At 56.5% G+C, this 14,140-nt stretch overlaps 1 protein-coding gene across 5 annotated transcripts in view; it reads right to left on the bottom strand.

The window, feature by feature from the left end:
* Window positions 1–8,086: 8,086 nt before the first annotated feature.
* Window positions 8,087–14,140, bottom strand: part of KMT5B (lysine methyltransferase 5B) — a 57,521-nt gene continuing 51,467 nt past the window's right edge. For all 5 annotated transcript variants that reach the window (XM_053899367.1, XM_053899365.1, XM_053899366.1 and 2 more), the window contains one exon: window positions 8,087–12,392. In XM_053899367.1, the coding sequence (XP_053755342.1) occupies window positions 10,924–12,392 (1,469 nt within the window). In that variant the 3' untranslated portion in view covers window positions 8,087–10,923. The remainder of the gene's footprint in view (window positions 12,393–14,140) is intronic.

The raw sequence follows: 14,140 nt of genomic DNA, 5'->3' as shown, positions 1-14,140 counted from the left end.
GGGGGGCCCCCCCCGGCTGCTGATGAGGGGCGGTGCCACGGAAGTGCGGGTGAGGCCTTGGCCTCGGGGTAGACAAGGCCCTTCCCCACCTCCACACCCGAAACCACGCTCCACGGACGCTGCCTCCGAGAAGCCTTCCCTGCTGTGCCCATCACCCGCTCAGGAGGCCTGCCCTGTGTCCCCTGGGCTGCCCTCATCAGAGCTCCAGCTGAAGTGTGTGTGTCTCCCTCTCAGAGGGTGGACAAACTGAGGGCAGGAAGGCGGGGATTCCCTGGTGGCCGGGGTGTGCCCAGGGTAGATCTTGGCACAGAGCGGCTGTTCAGCAAACATCCCACGAATGAAGGAAGGAAGGAAGGAAGGGATTGCAGGAAGGCCCTGCAGACAGCCCCGGGGAGCCCACGCCTCGGTCCATGGGTGGCCAAAGCTGGGGAGGGAGAGTGTCCAATCCTTTGCGGCTCCCGATGGCCGGAGTCCAAGTTCAAGTTCGACCCATCTTGACCCTCTCAACCCCGCTGGCACGGAGGCCTCTGAAAGCCACGGGGCCAGTAACACGCTGCCACGCCTCTGCCGTCTGTTTGTCTGACCCAGTGCCCGGAAGGCTGCCTGGCACGGAGACTTGCTCACACCCTGGCTCCTCCCCAGGGCAGCCCAGCTCTGCCTCCTGTCTGCCTGAGGGCCCGATGCCAGCCTGGCCGTCCCACCGCATCCTCACTGCGCCCACTACCCACGGGGCACTGGGCGGCGGAGGGAGCAGCTTCAGGATTGGGTGGCACTGGACCCAAGCCTTACCTGGGTGGGTAGGCTGGCGGGTGCGGGTGGGACTGCTCCCACGGCCCCTCATCTCCAACCGGGCACCCTGCGACCTCACCCCCTCTCGTTCCTTCTCGAGGCGCCCTGTTATCTCTCATGCCCCCAGCCTCGGTCCCTGTCAGAACATACCTTCCCCTCTCGCCTGCAGGGAAGGCGGTCAGCCTAGAGGGGACAGGTAGCGTCGCGCCCGCCCTGCCCCTGCCCAGCCAGCACACACCCCGGGGCCCTTCTCAGGGCCCGTCTCCCTCTCTGTATTTCCTGGCTGCACAGATGGGCCCGATCTTTGGGGCTGCGGGGAAACGCCCAGAAGCGGCAGCGTCTGGGCTCACGGGGGGCCGGAGGGCCGGTCAGAGGACAGCGCGTTCCCCTCTTGGCTGGTCCACCGCGCTCCCCTGGCGTGAAGGCTGTGGCGGCAGCAGGTGCCTGTACCCACGTCCCCCGTGGCCATCAGCCCTCCCCATCTCCGACCTTGGGCCACGTCCCCGGGCCCAACATGGAGCAAGTTTCCTGCTCCCCACTTCTGGCCCTTTCTCCGCTGGGAGCCACCGGGCAGGATGCAGCGGTCCTGGGGGCCCACGCAGGGCACAGCCGTCTTGCCCAGCATGGCCTCCTGGGCCCCACTTTACTGGGAGGAGGAGAGGCCGGCCCAGGGGCCCCCGTGGCCGGTGGCGACCTGAGGCTTTGGCTTTTCTGGGCGACCCGAACCCGGCCCCGTGACCGAAGGGGACGCGAGAGGCTGGAGTGATTCCAGGGTCTCTGTCTCCAGGGAGGAAGCCCCTTCCCCGTCGGCCTGGGGGGACCCCCGGGGCTAGAGGGATCAGGGCTGAGCAGACAGATCAGGCTGAGAGCGGGGCATCTGAGAGGATTCAGGAGGTGACATCAGCCGGGTGGAGAAGTGGCTGCTCAGGTAAGGGTGGGGCAGAGAGAGGGTCCAGGAGGAGGGACCAGCAAAGGCCTCCTACCCCAAGCGAGCGCCAGGCTCGTGACCAGCCTCACACACACCCCCCCCCCCCACCCCACCCTGTGCTACCAGGGCCCGCCAGGGGCCCCGGGGACTAGCCCAGTGTGGCGGAGTCCCGGGCACTCTGTGCCCCTGGTGATAGATATTACCCCACTCTGAGCCTCAGGCTCGTCCTCCCTCCCAGGAATGGCAGTGAGGATCCCAGCCCGCCAGCCTTCAGTGTCCCCAAAGATCCAAGAGAGACGCTCGGGGTCTTCGCCTGGCCCTCTGCAGGGCCAGAACGGACTCGTGTCACTGGGGGGCAAAGGGCAGACAGGCCGTGGCCTCCTCGCAAGGGTCTCACCAGCCCTGCTCCCTGCTGCGGCTCCAGGGGCTGGGGCAAGCTGAACATTGAACTCTCGGGTGAGTGATTCCACAGCTAAACAAACACGTGTTAGCCCGTGTCAACAGCAGCCAGGCCGACTTTTTTTTTTTTTTTTTTTGAAATCACAAGCAATTCAAAGCGACTATCGCTGAGGCGTCTGTTAAAAATTTTGCCATGAGTGGGGGCGCCCGGGTGGCTCAGTCAGTTAAGCTCCGACCTCGGCTCAGGTTCACGGGTTCGAGCCCCGCGTCGGGCTCTGTGCCGACAGCTCAGAGCCTGGAGCCTGCTTCGGATTCTGTGTCTCCCTCTCTCTCTACCCCTCCCCCGCTCGTGCTCCGTCTCTCTCTCTCTCTCTCTCTCTCTCTCTCTCAAAAATAAATAAACGTCAAAAAAAGAGTTTTTTTCCCATGGGACATTTGGCTGGCTCAGTTGCAGAAGCACGCAACTCTTGATCACAAACGGGGTCGTGAATTCGAGCTCCACGCGGGGTGTAGAGATTACTGAAATCAAAAAAACTGAAGTTATTTCGCTCCACAGTGTGGAGCCTGCTTGGGATTCTCTCTCTGCCCTCCTGTGTTCTCTCTCTCTTTCTCAATAAGTAAAATAAACTTAAAAAAAAAACTTTAAAAGAGAGCTCTTCCAGCAAAACTGCCCCAGTCTTAAGATTAAGCAATATTACACTCTTAAAATTTTCTTTTAACGTTTATTTATTATTTTTGAGACAGAGAGAGACAGAGCATGAACGGGGGAGGGGCAGAGAGAGAAGGAGACGCAGAATCGGAAGCAGGCTCCAAGCCATCAGCCCAGAGCCCGACGCGGGGCTCGAACTCACGGACCGCGGGATCGTGCCCTGAGCCGAAGTCGGACGCCCCACCGACTGAGCCCCCCAGGCGCCCCAATATTACACTCTTAAAATGAACTTCAGAATCTTCTGCACAGACAAAAAATACTGCTTCCATCTGCGCTTTTCTTGGACTAAAAGCACATGCAGAAAACTCTACTTTAAAAATGAACACTGTAACACGGTCAGGTAGATGCTTTATCTGCTCTTTTTTAGCCAAGACGGGAGAACGGATGAGTGTCGTGCGTGCATTACGTCCAGCCGCACCTGAGAACGGAACTGGTGAACGTGGCAGGTTCAGGGCAAAGGACTGAAGGAGACGCCTTTGGTACGAGCGAAGGGGGCCTCTCGAAGGCGGTGGCTGTGATCCGATGGCCGTGGATGTTCTAGATCCATTGGACGAATCCTAGGCAGCAGGCACGCTCCCCAACACCTTGCACCGGCGTCCCCGCCCCCCCCCCCCCCGGCTTTCCTCGTTTCTGCTCCCGTGGCTTCGACCAGTAGTTGCTGACCACCCGCCGTGTGCCACACCGGCACCCAGGCATCCTCTTCCTGCTTGACTCGATCCTCAGTGAGGCTGGCGTGACGATCAAGGCCGTTTTACAGACGGGAAGTCAAGTCAGGAGGTGGCCTGACGGGAGCCCTTGGTCCTAACCCGGGTGACTCCCTGTCTCCCTGTCTTTCCCGCCCCGGCTCCTCAGGCGGCCCCCCCGCCCCCCACCCGCCCCTTAAAACCTTCTGGACTGGCCGTGCCGAACTTCTCACCATCCTTCCCGGAGAACATCCTGTCCTTCCCTGTCTCCAGGACGCCAACGCTCTGCTGCCTGTCTGCCCCTGGGGCTTAGGAAGCGGCTCCTCTGGATCCTTCTTAATCTCACCTCCTCTGTGCTTCTCGGCACATCTATCACACTTGGTGCTATTTGTGTATTTGTGTATTTGTGCGGGCAATAGCTGGGCGGAGTCGCTCCTGCAGCCCCTGGGCCTTTTGAGGGCCCTGCACCTCTTGGCTGAAGTTGAGAAGGTTGTCCAGGGAGCAGGTAAACCCAGAAGAGGGATGGGGATGGGGCAGGGAGGCCCGGCTTGGCCCACAGAGGCATCGGCCGGAGGGAGACAGAGCTGGGATCGCGGCCGCGGAGACCAGTTCCGGTGGCCCAGAGTTTCCAGGCTGGAATGGAGATGCTTGTGACTAAGGCTGTTTGGGCGGATGTTAACTGGGGAGGGCAAAGGTCAGAGGCCAAGAGGAGGCCCACCAGGCGGCACTAACTTGACTTGGGGACCGGGCCCCAGGGGAGGGCTCACGGCACTCTCTCTTACCCCTCGGCAGCCCCAAAGTTAGCGGCAGGGTTACCCCCCATTTGACCAGTGTTTCGTCCACGCTCACGTAGCTGGGGGACAGCAGCAAGACCGTCAGCCCTCTGCCAGCCGTGATCCGGGCTGAGCATTTCCCGGGGCGGCTCCGGGCCGCCTGGAGGCTGGTCAGGCCATCCTCCGCTCCCCCGCTTACCCCCAGGAGAAAAATGTGGTTTGACTGGCAAGAGGAGGAAATAAGCGTCCTTCTATTTGCTTTGCAGGAGAGTGACCCTGGGAGGGACCGTCTCCGACCTGCCGGCGTCCGGGGGAGAAGCTAACAGCGGCCCAACCAGCAGGTGCAAGGAAATCAGAGCACGTATCCGCTCCGGGAGGTTAACTACGCAAGACCGCGTGAACGTCCCCCTCCGTGTGACTGTAGCTTCCAAAGTGTGTCCCCTGAGCAAACAAGTGCCTGAGGATCCCCACTTCTGTCTTACGAGATGACACAGGTAGCCTCCCGGGCACATGCGGTTCCTCCTGTGTGCCTGGGTCGCGTTTGTGGAAAGTCACTGTTGAGAGAGAGCCAGCAGCTCGCCAAGCTGGAGGAAACCTCGGATTTCTTCTTTGCTGTCTTAAGGCAACCTCGTGCTGGACTCTCCGGATAAAGACGGGTCCACACCCATCCGGGCCCAGCAAACACATGGGGCACCTCGTATCCCTTGCAAGCCCCCGGAGTCTATTTGACTAATGGGGTGAGGTCACCGGGCTTATCTGCATGATAACCTTTGGACAAAGTTCTCCTGGCCCCACGTCGCTGCATGGAAGGGAGGGTGCAAAGCAGTGACTGCTATGTGTCATCCACGGGACTTTTTAGGAGACAGAGCTTTCTAGAATTAACCTGGTGAAGGCGGGGCCTTGTGACCGAGGCTGGCCCCCGTGACCCTCGGCTCCGTGACTCTCTCCAGGCGTGGCTCCCAGTACAGCCAGGACCTCGGGAGCTGGATCTGGGGCTGAAACACAATCTCGGAGCATTTACTCACCTCACCGCGAGACTCAGCGAGGCGCCCCCACCCCCGAGTAGGGTATCTGCCCGTGTTTGTCCCCTACGGGCTGTTTCTGTCTGGGGCTGTTGCTTGGTGCTAGCACTCACAGTGAAGGCCGTCTGCTGCCATCTTGGATGACCTCAGGTCTGTCCAGAATCTTGTTCTCCCAGAACCAGGCCACTTTCCACCCCCAGGTGCCATCAGGGACCTTGTCATCAATTACATTTTCCTTTTTAAAAAATATTTATTTTTGAGAGACAGACAGAGTGCGAGCAGGGGAGGGGCAGGGAGAGGGGGATGCAGAATCGGAAGCAGGCTCCAGGCTCCGAGCCGTCAGCACAGAGCCCGACGCGGGCCTCGAACTCACGGACCGCGAGATCATGACCCGAGCTGAAGTCGGACGCTCAACCGACTGAGCCGCCCAGGCGCCCCGTTTTCTGGGGGGGGGACCCCGTCATCATTTCAATGCAAACCTTCCCAAGTTCTGAGAGTCAATTCTGACCTCAACCTCCTGTCCTCTCTACGTGCTTGTCTGACTCCTGCTGGACTGTTCTCTGACCACAGGAGCACCTCCAGGCCAGGGGTCCACTCAGGCCGTGGACACATCTCCTGTTCCCTCACACTCTCTCCTGCCCACCCGAGCCCTATCCTTCTGCCTTCTGCGACCCCCACCTGGCTGAGAGCCTCGCACCCGGGCTGAGAAGTGCTGCCATTGGCCTTGGTTCCGGTGGGTACCTGGGACATCGACTGGCACCTAGAAGGTGACTGGTGAAGATTTCCAGAACGAATTTTATCAGGTTTCTAGTCAGCCCGCTTTTCCTTTCTCGATATCGACTCTCCTTCGCGCTCCTTAAGCTTTGGGGACTCTCACCTCCTCCTCGTTCCCAGGTGACCTCGCCTCCTGTTTGCGGACAAAATGGAAAACCTCGTGCCGGAGCTGCTTCCCCCCCCCCCTCCACTTGTCACCAAGGAAGACGGACCCGCACGAAGACCAGACTCTGAATAACTTTACCCCTTCCCCTTTGGGAGCCCGTCCCCTCCGGAAGCTTCTCGCCTCACCACGTGGCCTTCGTTAATGAGGAGAATCGCCTCCTCGCCAGCCCCCATGCCAGCTGCCACCCTTCCCTCCCTCACAGCCAGACTCCCGTCTCCCCCCCGCAGTCCGGCTACTCCGGGAAGTGCCCGCTCTCTCCCGGGTCAGGAGGAGGGCCCGGGGGTGGTCTGCCCACCTCCCCTGGGTCACCTCGCCGGCTCCCGGGGCTTTAGTGACACCCGTCACACACACACGCGGAGGCCTGTCACCCCCGCCTCCCCACCCCCGGCACTACTACAAACGTTAAAGAAACGTCACCTCACTGCCGTCCCTCCGGATGGTGCCGCTCAGGGTCTCAGACCGGGCGCCCGTGTGCGCGTTGCCCGCCAGCCTTCTGGTGTGTGAGCAGACCCAGCGGGGCGGGTTGCCCCCAAGAGGCGGAAGTCAGGATGTACTGAACTCAGCAGAAAGACTCACAAATCTGACGAGGACCTGGTAACGGTCATGGTAACGGTCACTCGCCTTTTAAAGACCGTTGGCCCGAGGCCAGGGGCCGTCTGCCGTCCTCCAGGCTGGAAACTTTCCAGCTGTTTCCATGAACGTTCACTTACATCCCTGGGAGGCACAGACGGTAAGAGGGGGCGGGGGCGGCCCTGGTGGGAACCCCCTTCCCAATCCTGCCCGTCCACCCGCCCTGAGAGTCAAAATCCGCTCGCCCCCCCCAACCCCCGCGCCGGGCCTCACCCCTAGCGGGTGCAAGCTGTGCCCGCACCCCCACGACACCGGTGAGGGAGAAGCCGGAGGCCGAGTCACCCTCCCTCGCAGGCCAGGGCCACGCTTGCCACACCCCCGAGGGTGCAGAACTCCACTTGGCCCTGCGGCCAGCACAGCGGGGCGCACGCCAGTGACAGGGCTGGCATTCGAGGAACAGAAATCACGCCAGGGCCCCGGGCAGAGTGCTGCACGCCGGCTGGCCGCTGGGCAGGGGAAGGGACCCGTTTCAGAGACGAAAGCCGAGAGCGGACCCCAGGCCCGAGCGCCCGCCCCGCCTGCCTGGCTCGCGCCGGCACCCGCAGGCTCGCGGGCACTACAGAGAGGTCGGGCCCACGCGGACGCCGCCTGGCTGCGCCGGCTCCGGCTCCCGGACTCGAGCCAGTGGGTCCCGCGTCCTCCTTCGACCAGGTTTTGCTACAGTAACTGGGAGAAGGGACCCAGGCCAGCTCTGCATGCCAGTCTTGTCCGGTTCAGCGAGGGGAGCGAGCGGGTCCTCGGGAGCCGAGTCTTGGCTGGAGGGCCGTGTGGTCTGAAAGGAGCCTCCCCGCCGAGATAAGGAGCCCTTTCCCCTCGTTGTTATGTTATTATTATCTGTTCCGAGGGAGAGAGAGCCCGCGACTGGGAGAGGGGGAGAGAGAGGGGGAGACAGAGAATCCCAAGCAGGCTCCCGCACGGCCAGCGCAGAGCCCGACGCGGGGCTCGAACCCACAAACGGCAAGGTCACGGGCTGGGCTCAAACCAGGAGTCGGACGCCCCACGGACGTGGCCTCCCAGGCGCCCCTCCCCTCATCTTTTACACTGAGGGGGCGTCAGAAGCAAACGGAGACCAGGGCTCAGAAAGACGCCACGCTCGCAGACGCTGAAAAGCTCGACCGTCTTTGCGTTTACAAATTCTACTTTACGTGGAAGCCTTCCGGAGAAAGTCGGCCCTCGGACCTTCTCCGTTCAGATACAGCGAACACCGGCCACATTGTTTTAATTTCCGAATTTATTAAAATGATTAACCTCAATACTGCAAGTGCATGTACAAAATATTTGTAAAAAATGTCTTTAATGAAACGTTAAAGAACTTACCTCAAATGCTGAAAAAGTCCTTTTTTTTTTCAATTCTTTCAGTACAAGGAATACATTGTATCTCAAAAGTATTACAACTCAGCAAAACAATTTAAGACAGTAATTTGAAAAACGATCGAAAATCGAAAACTTTACATGTATTTTTCTGATCGCTTCCTGATTCTTACACAACGCCAGAATCTGTTACGAATCATTGCATAAGCTCGAGCTAAAAGCCGTATTGGACGCAGCCCTCTTCCAAGCGGTCACCGGCGCGCGGCCCTGGCCAGGCCCCACAGTGAAGCTCTGAGCAGAGCCAGAGCGGCCCCGAGGCCCCGAACTTTAGAAACGGAAATGGGGTCTCCCCGGAGGGTGGCGGCCGCCACCGCTCAGACCCACGGGGAGGTGGGCCTCAGAGGACGAGGCCGCCGTCAAGTTAAAGCAGACATAAATAAGTTACTAGAACGAAGCTGGAAAGCGGAGAAAGGCGGGAAACGGGGGACCTCGGGACTTCTTCCTTAAGATGGAAATTCCTGAAATGGCCGTTGCTGGTATTTCAAGAGGAGGTTTGGAGACTTAGTCTCCGAACCTCTTCGCAACGCTCCAAACTAAGGCGGGAGTGGCGGAGGCGGCCCACCGCTCTCTGGGACTTTCCAGACGCAGGGTCCGCGCCCGGCCGTCCTTACTGGCGCGGGCCGCACGCCTCTCCTACGAGGGACAGCGCGAGGCCGGGACGTGGTCCCTAACGCGCTCCGCGTGCCTGGGGACAGGCCTCGGGGGGCCGCCCCGCGGGGCGAGGTGAAGGACGACACGCGGTGCAGAGGGGGTGTGAGCGCGTGCAAGTGTGCACACGCGTCCGCGGGATACCTGAGGGGCTAACGTGCACACGACAGACGGGAACGAGACGATGTAAGACCACCAAGTAAGTCCTTAAAGAACGTGAGGAGAAACCACATTCTAAGTTTCAAACGCTTTTATGAGTATTATTAATTTCTGCTTGGAACCCGTTAGCAGTCGTTTTCAGGAACTCAAATGACGTCCCCAGAACCTGGAGGCTGGTAGGAATCCACCAGAAACAACAGTAAGCATTGAGGTTTTCTCCACTGGACTTTTCGTTACGGGCAGATTCCTTTTAATATTTTAAGACATGGGCTACTTTTCTACAGACGCTACACAAATCCCCTAAATTGATTTTACTTCGGAACACGGTATTATCTGAAAATACATGTACACATTTCCCAGAAATAAAGAGACCCCCTGGCGTGAAACACCTGCTACAGACGCATATTCCCAAATGCTATGTCCGATGGTTTGTAGAATAATCCACAGAAACGAAAGGTTGGTTTTGAACATAAAGTAGGAATCAAAAATTTGCTCATTAAGTTACTTAAAATTAATTTCTCTTCTCAAAGTGCTTCAAAAAAAAAAAACAAATTAAATCTGACTCCTCTTTCTGTTTAACTGATAACAGAGTCAAAAAAAAAATCTTTGATATTTTCATACATAAACTAACATAAGCTGAGAACGCTCACTGATGCAGTGCTTAAAACTATATATTTTATACTTTCCTATTTTATTGGCATGAATATTTCTAAACTTAAAAACCTTCCTGGTAAGTTCTTTTAATTTCTTACGACAAAAATTTCTCACAACACACAAATATTTACAACATATACATGGTTTTCGGTTCTTTACATTGAATTTTCAGAGACAAACGTTTTTATAGGTTTTACCACAGAACAAAAGCTGTGACTCATGTTTTTATTTCATAAACTATTATAAGTTAAAGTGAATAGAGTTTTTAATATTCCTTGTAGCATTTTACAAGTGCAACAGAAATCTTGAAGACCCAAATTAAGAGAGCTGTAGTTCATTAGATAAATGTTGCTCGTTGTCATCACATTGTTCACAGCAAAGTTTTGAAAAAATAAGCACCAATCATTCTTGCAAAGAACAATTTTATCTAAAAGGATTGAAAAGTGTTAAATACAAGGTCTTTAATTTACATGTCAAGCAATAAATACGCCGTATCGAAACCCAGCCCGCACACTGCCTACCCTCGTCCGTACGCCGTACTGAAAAGTGAGCTGTACTTTTTATGTTTCTTTTTTCCCTTGTTTTTTACAGAAGCCAATTCGACTCCCAACCGATGGTCTGCTATTTTAACCAAGGCCACAAACAGCACATCCGGGCCCGCAAACAGTGTGAAACTGACAAAACTCCAAGGGGGAAACATCTAGCAAATAAATCAGAAAGCCAAAGATCATTGCTGGTGATATTAGCATATACTAGAAAACCTTAATATGCTGCTACTATGATTTGTTTTAAATTATTGTTTAGTCATATATTAAAGAGCCACTCGATGCTCTTGGTTAGAAAAAAAAAAAAAAAAAAGAAAAGAAAAGAAAAGAAAAGAAAGAAGAGAACCGTGTAGCCACATTATTGTTTTCAACGTCCCGTGTGGAAAGTTGCTATCACTGTACAATTTTGCTTGAGCCTTTATTTTACAACAGGGCTTTTACCTCTAACTCGGAATTGCACGTACGAAGGCTGTTTAAAAAGTACAATAAAAATGTGCACAAATCGGACCTCGGCGGAGTCAGTATGCTGTACACTTTCTACAGTACGAGGCCGAGAAGAGAGAAGGGGAAGTGCTGCCTCCACGAGGTCTCAGGTGAGCAGAAACCGACTGGAATTGTTGCTGATTCCTCTCAAGCAGGCTTCCCGGGCCAAGGGAAGACCGAGACCGAGAGCTTACGCGTTGAGCCTCAAAGACTGATCTTCTCTCCTCCGGGAGGAAATGTCGATGTCTATGGAGTCCTTCCCGACGATGAGCCGCAGGCGCTTGGCGGGAGGGAGGGGAATGAAGTCGTCCTCCTCGTAGTCCTCGTCCTCCTCTTCGCCCTCCGAGGAGGAGGGCTCGTCCGTGCTCTCGTCGTCGTACTGACTGTAGTCGTCCACCTCCATGCGGGACTCGAGCAGGGACAGCGGGTCGCTGCAGCACACCCCGTTCTCGCGGAGCCCCTCCGCGTACGGCCCCCGACCTTCCTCGTCCCGCTTCAGCTGGATCTTTAGTTTTGTGGAACTGCCGCCTGATCCTGAGTTGAACCCGTTATTGAGCTTTGCTACATAGAGATTGTTGTCGTTTTCGTGGTCTTTACTCAACTTGATGCTGATCTTCGAAGAATTCACTCCGTCGTTCTCTTGGTCGTTCGTCTTGCTGCTGCTGTCGTGCCGCCTGCGGAGAGTCAATTTGGGAATCCCGGAGTTATTTTCCAGGATCAACTGTGCGTCATACCGTGTGATTCGCCTCTTCTTTTTACTTTTCGCAGTTCTGAAGCCGTCTTTTGTCTTGAAGCTCTCGGACGTCACAAGGGAAGCGTCGCCGGGCGAGGGAGCCCAGTCCGGGTAGGTCCCGGCCGTGGCCTCCGGGCCACCGCCCTCGCCCTGCTCCGGGTGGGACCCCAGCACCTCCGGCGCCACGCTGGCTTCCCCAGGGGAACCCTGGCCCGGAGCCGGCTCCTCGGCTTTCGCCGACTGTTTCACAAGTTTCCCCTGTCGGGATTTCTTCTTGGACGCGCCGCTGTCGCTCCTCTGACACCTGGCCTCCCCCTTCTGTGCGCTTCCGGGGCCCAGATCTTCCTCCCGTGGCGCGGGCGCTGGCTGCTCCTGGCCGTCCGGGCCCGGTTCGGTCAAGCTGCTTTTGTAGCCGTCCGCCGCGTCCGCTTCCGGCTTGATGTCGGAAGCCTCCCTGGGATTCGCCCTCGTCCTCGCCGACCGCCGGGTGGGGTACGTGCCGGGGGCGCTGTCCCCGGGCGGCGGGGCGCCTCGCCCCGCGCTCGCTCTGTGCTCCCTGGCCGCGTGTCTGGTTAAGCACCCGCCAGCTGCTGTGGCTTGGACTGGTCCCTCTGGCTCCTTATCTTTTTTAATGGGTAAGTTTTTATACAGAACTACTTTGGGCTCTTTAAGTACTAAGTTTCCCATCTCGAGTTTTCTTGAAGCACTCTTTTGCTCCAGCCGTTTGCAATGATTTCTTAATTTTATCTTTGAAAGTAAAGGCTTTGCAGGCTTTTTCAGTTTCTTTGGTACCCTGGAATTATTTACATGAGTTAGCTTAGATGAGGTAGAGTTGGAAGAAGCTGGAATTCTTGACATAGATTGCCTTGTTAACGTTCTGCTCTGGCCGTTCTTTTTCACACCAACTGAAGATTTTCGGTTAGGAGCTGCAAGTTTAAAAAAAAAAAAAAAAAAAAAGGATGAAAAGCAGGCTTGGTAACGCAGGAGCGCTCAACACAACAATGCCCGACCCTGTCAGCTACGAAACGTTAGGCTTACACCGGCACGTGCCAGACGGTCGCGTTCGCTCTCTGCCAGGCACACGGGCACCCCCTCTCTGCTCCCCTTTTACTCCCCGACTGCGGCCTCCGATTCATGGAGCATCTCTGCATTTCGCACAGCAAGGACCGGGATTTCACTCTGAGCTTGTCCACAATCTATCGTGATGCCTGTCCCAGCTAAGTACTTCTTCTCCAGAGTTTGAAGTAAGCTTAGAGAGAGAGCGGTTTTTCTTTCACAAATTCTTAACACCCTCATTCAAAACAGGTTTCTGAAATCCATTCCTCAGGAACTCAAAGCAAGCAGACCACTTGCTTTGTGATAGGGAATACAGAACGGAAGTAGATTACTAATGAGCTCTAACAGACACATCCTATCACAATGGTTTCAAACAAGCAGGAGAGACCCTAAGCAGCACATATTGTGATTCCCGGCCGACACCGGCCCACAGAGAACTGCACCGCGCGTTCTCCCTGCAACTCCGTGAGGACCAGCAGGCTTCCGAGGGCTGAAGAACTCACTCGGCCCCGTCCCTCCAGGGACCGCCCGCCGCCAACGATCAAACTCGGGAGGAAAGCAGCACGCTGCTAGCGAGGCTCTCGGGACCGAGGGAGAGCCGATCCAACGTTCTCCAGACAAGGACACAAAGGCTGCGACGACCCTACTGGGAACGGCCACCCGCGGACCAACGGGAGAGTTGACCAGATTGTCAAAAGGCTTATGCGTGACTCGAGTTTCAGCTGCCCCCAGAGTGTCTTTCCGACCTTGCCACGGACCTCTGCTCATCTTTGTTCTTCTCTCCACTTACAGTTTGGATCTGTGTGTGCAGTGTTTTACACGAGTCAATTTCTCAGTTATTTGGTGCCCCCACCCCCCACCTGAAAACCTTTCCCCCCCAACTACACTTTTCAGTCACTCACTACGGAGCCTGAGATGACCCAACTAACGATCCCCACTTCTCACCAGAGAACAGGGAGGGAGTAAAAACGACTGTGGGTAAACCCAGCACGCTGCCTCACGCTGCCGCCCACTACGTGCCCAAGGGTTGCCAGGGCGACTGTCCTTCCTTCCACATGGCTGCACAAGTCACCATTAGTCTCTACTGAGACAGAAGAGCAAGGATGCATCACGAGCCATTTCCAAAAATATCAAACCACCGAGAACAGAAGGCTCTGTGCTCGGGCCGGGTGTCTCATGAACCGCTCTGGGGCACCCAAACCAGCCGAGTTCCCAGGGAGGAGATCCTCTGGCGAGAACGAGAATGTGCTCATCCACGTGGGCCACCACCAAGGCAGCCACTCGGTTTTAGACTTGGTAGGAGGAGTGGTTTGGATGCCGTCCAGTCGGAGAACAACTGAGGTGCATGAACTGGAATTATGCGAGCAGCCAGAAGTTGTTTTTTTAAGCAGAAGGATACGCAGGGCATTCTTTTGTTAAAGGATTTCTTTTACAAGACTTCCCACAAGGTAGACCGAGCAGACGTGCCTGTGGATGTAAAGGCGTGGGAGCGTCCGCCACTTGGCCGTCTCCGACGTGCCTCGAGTCCTCTGCTCGGCCCACGACTCCTCGAGGGCCATCCTATGACCCAGCTTAGCTGTTCTCGCCTGATTTTCCCTTTTTCTGGCCTGTTCTCACT

Source organism: Panthera pardus, unplaced genomic scaffold, assembly GCF_024362965.1.
Source record: "Panthera pardus isolate Hobbes unplaced genomic scaffold, ASM2436296v1 HiC_scaffold_12, whole genome shotgun sequence".
NCBI classification, from domain to species: domain Eukaryota; kingdom Metazoa; phylum Chordata; class Mammalia; order Carnivora; family Felidae; genus Panthera; species Panthera pardus.
This window is presented reverse-complemented; position numbering and strand designations above follow the sequence as displayed.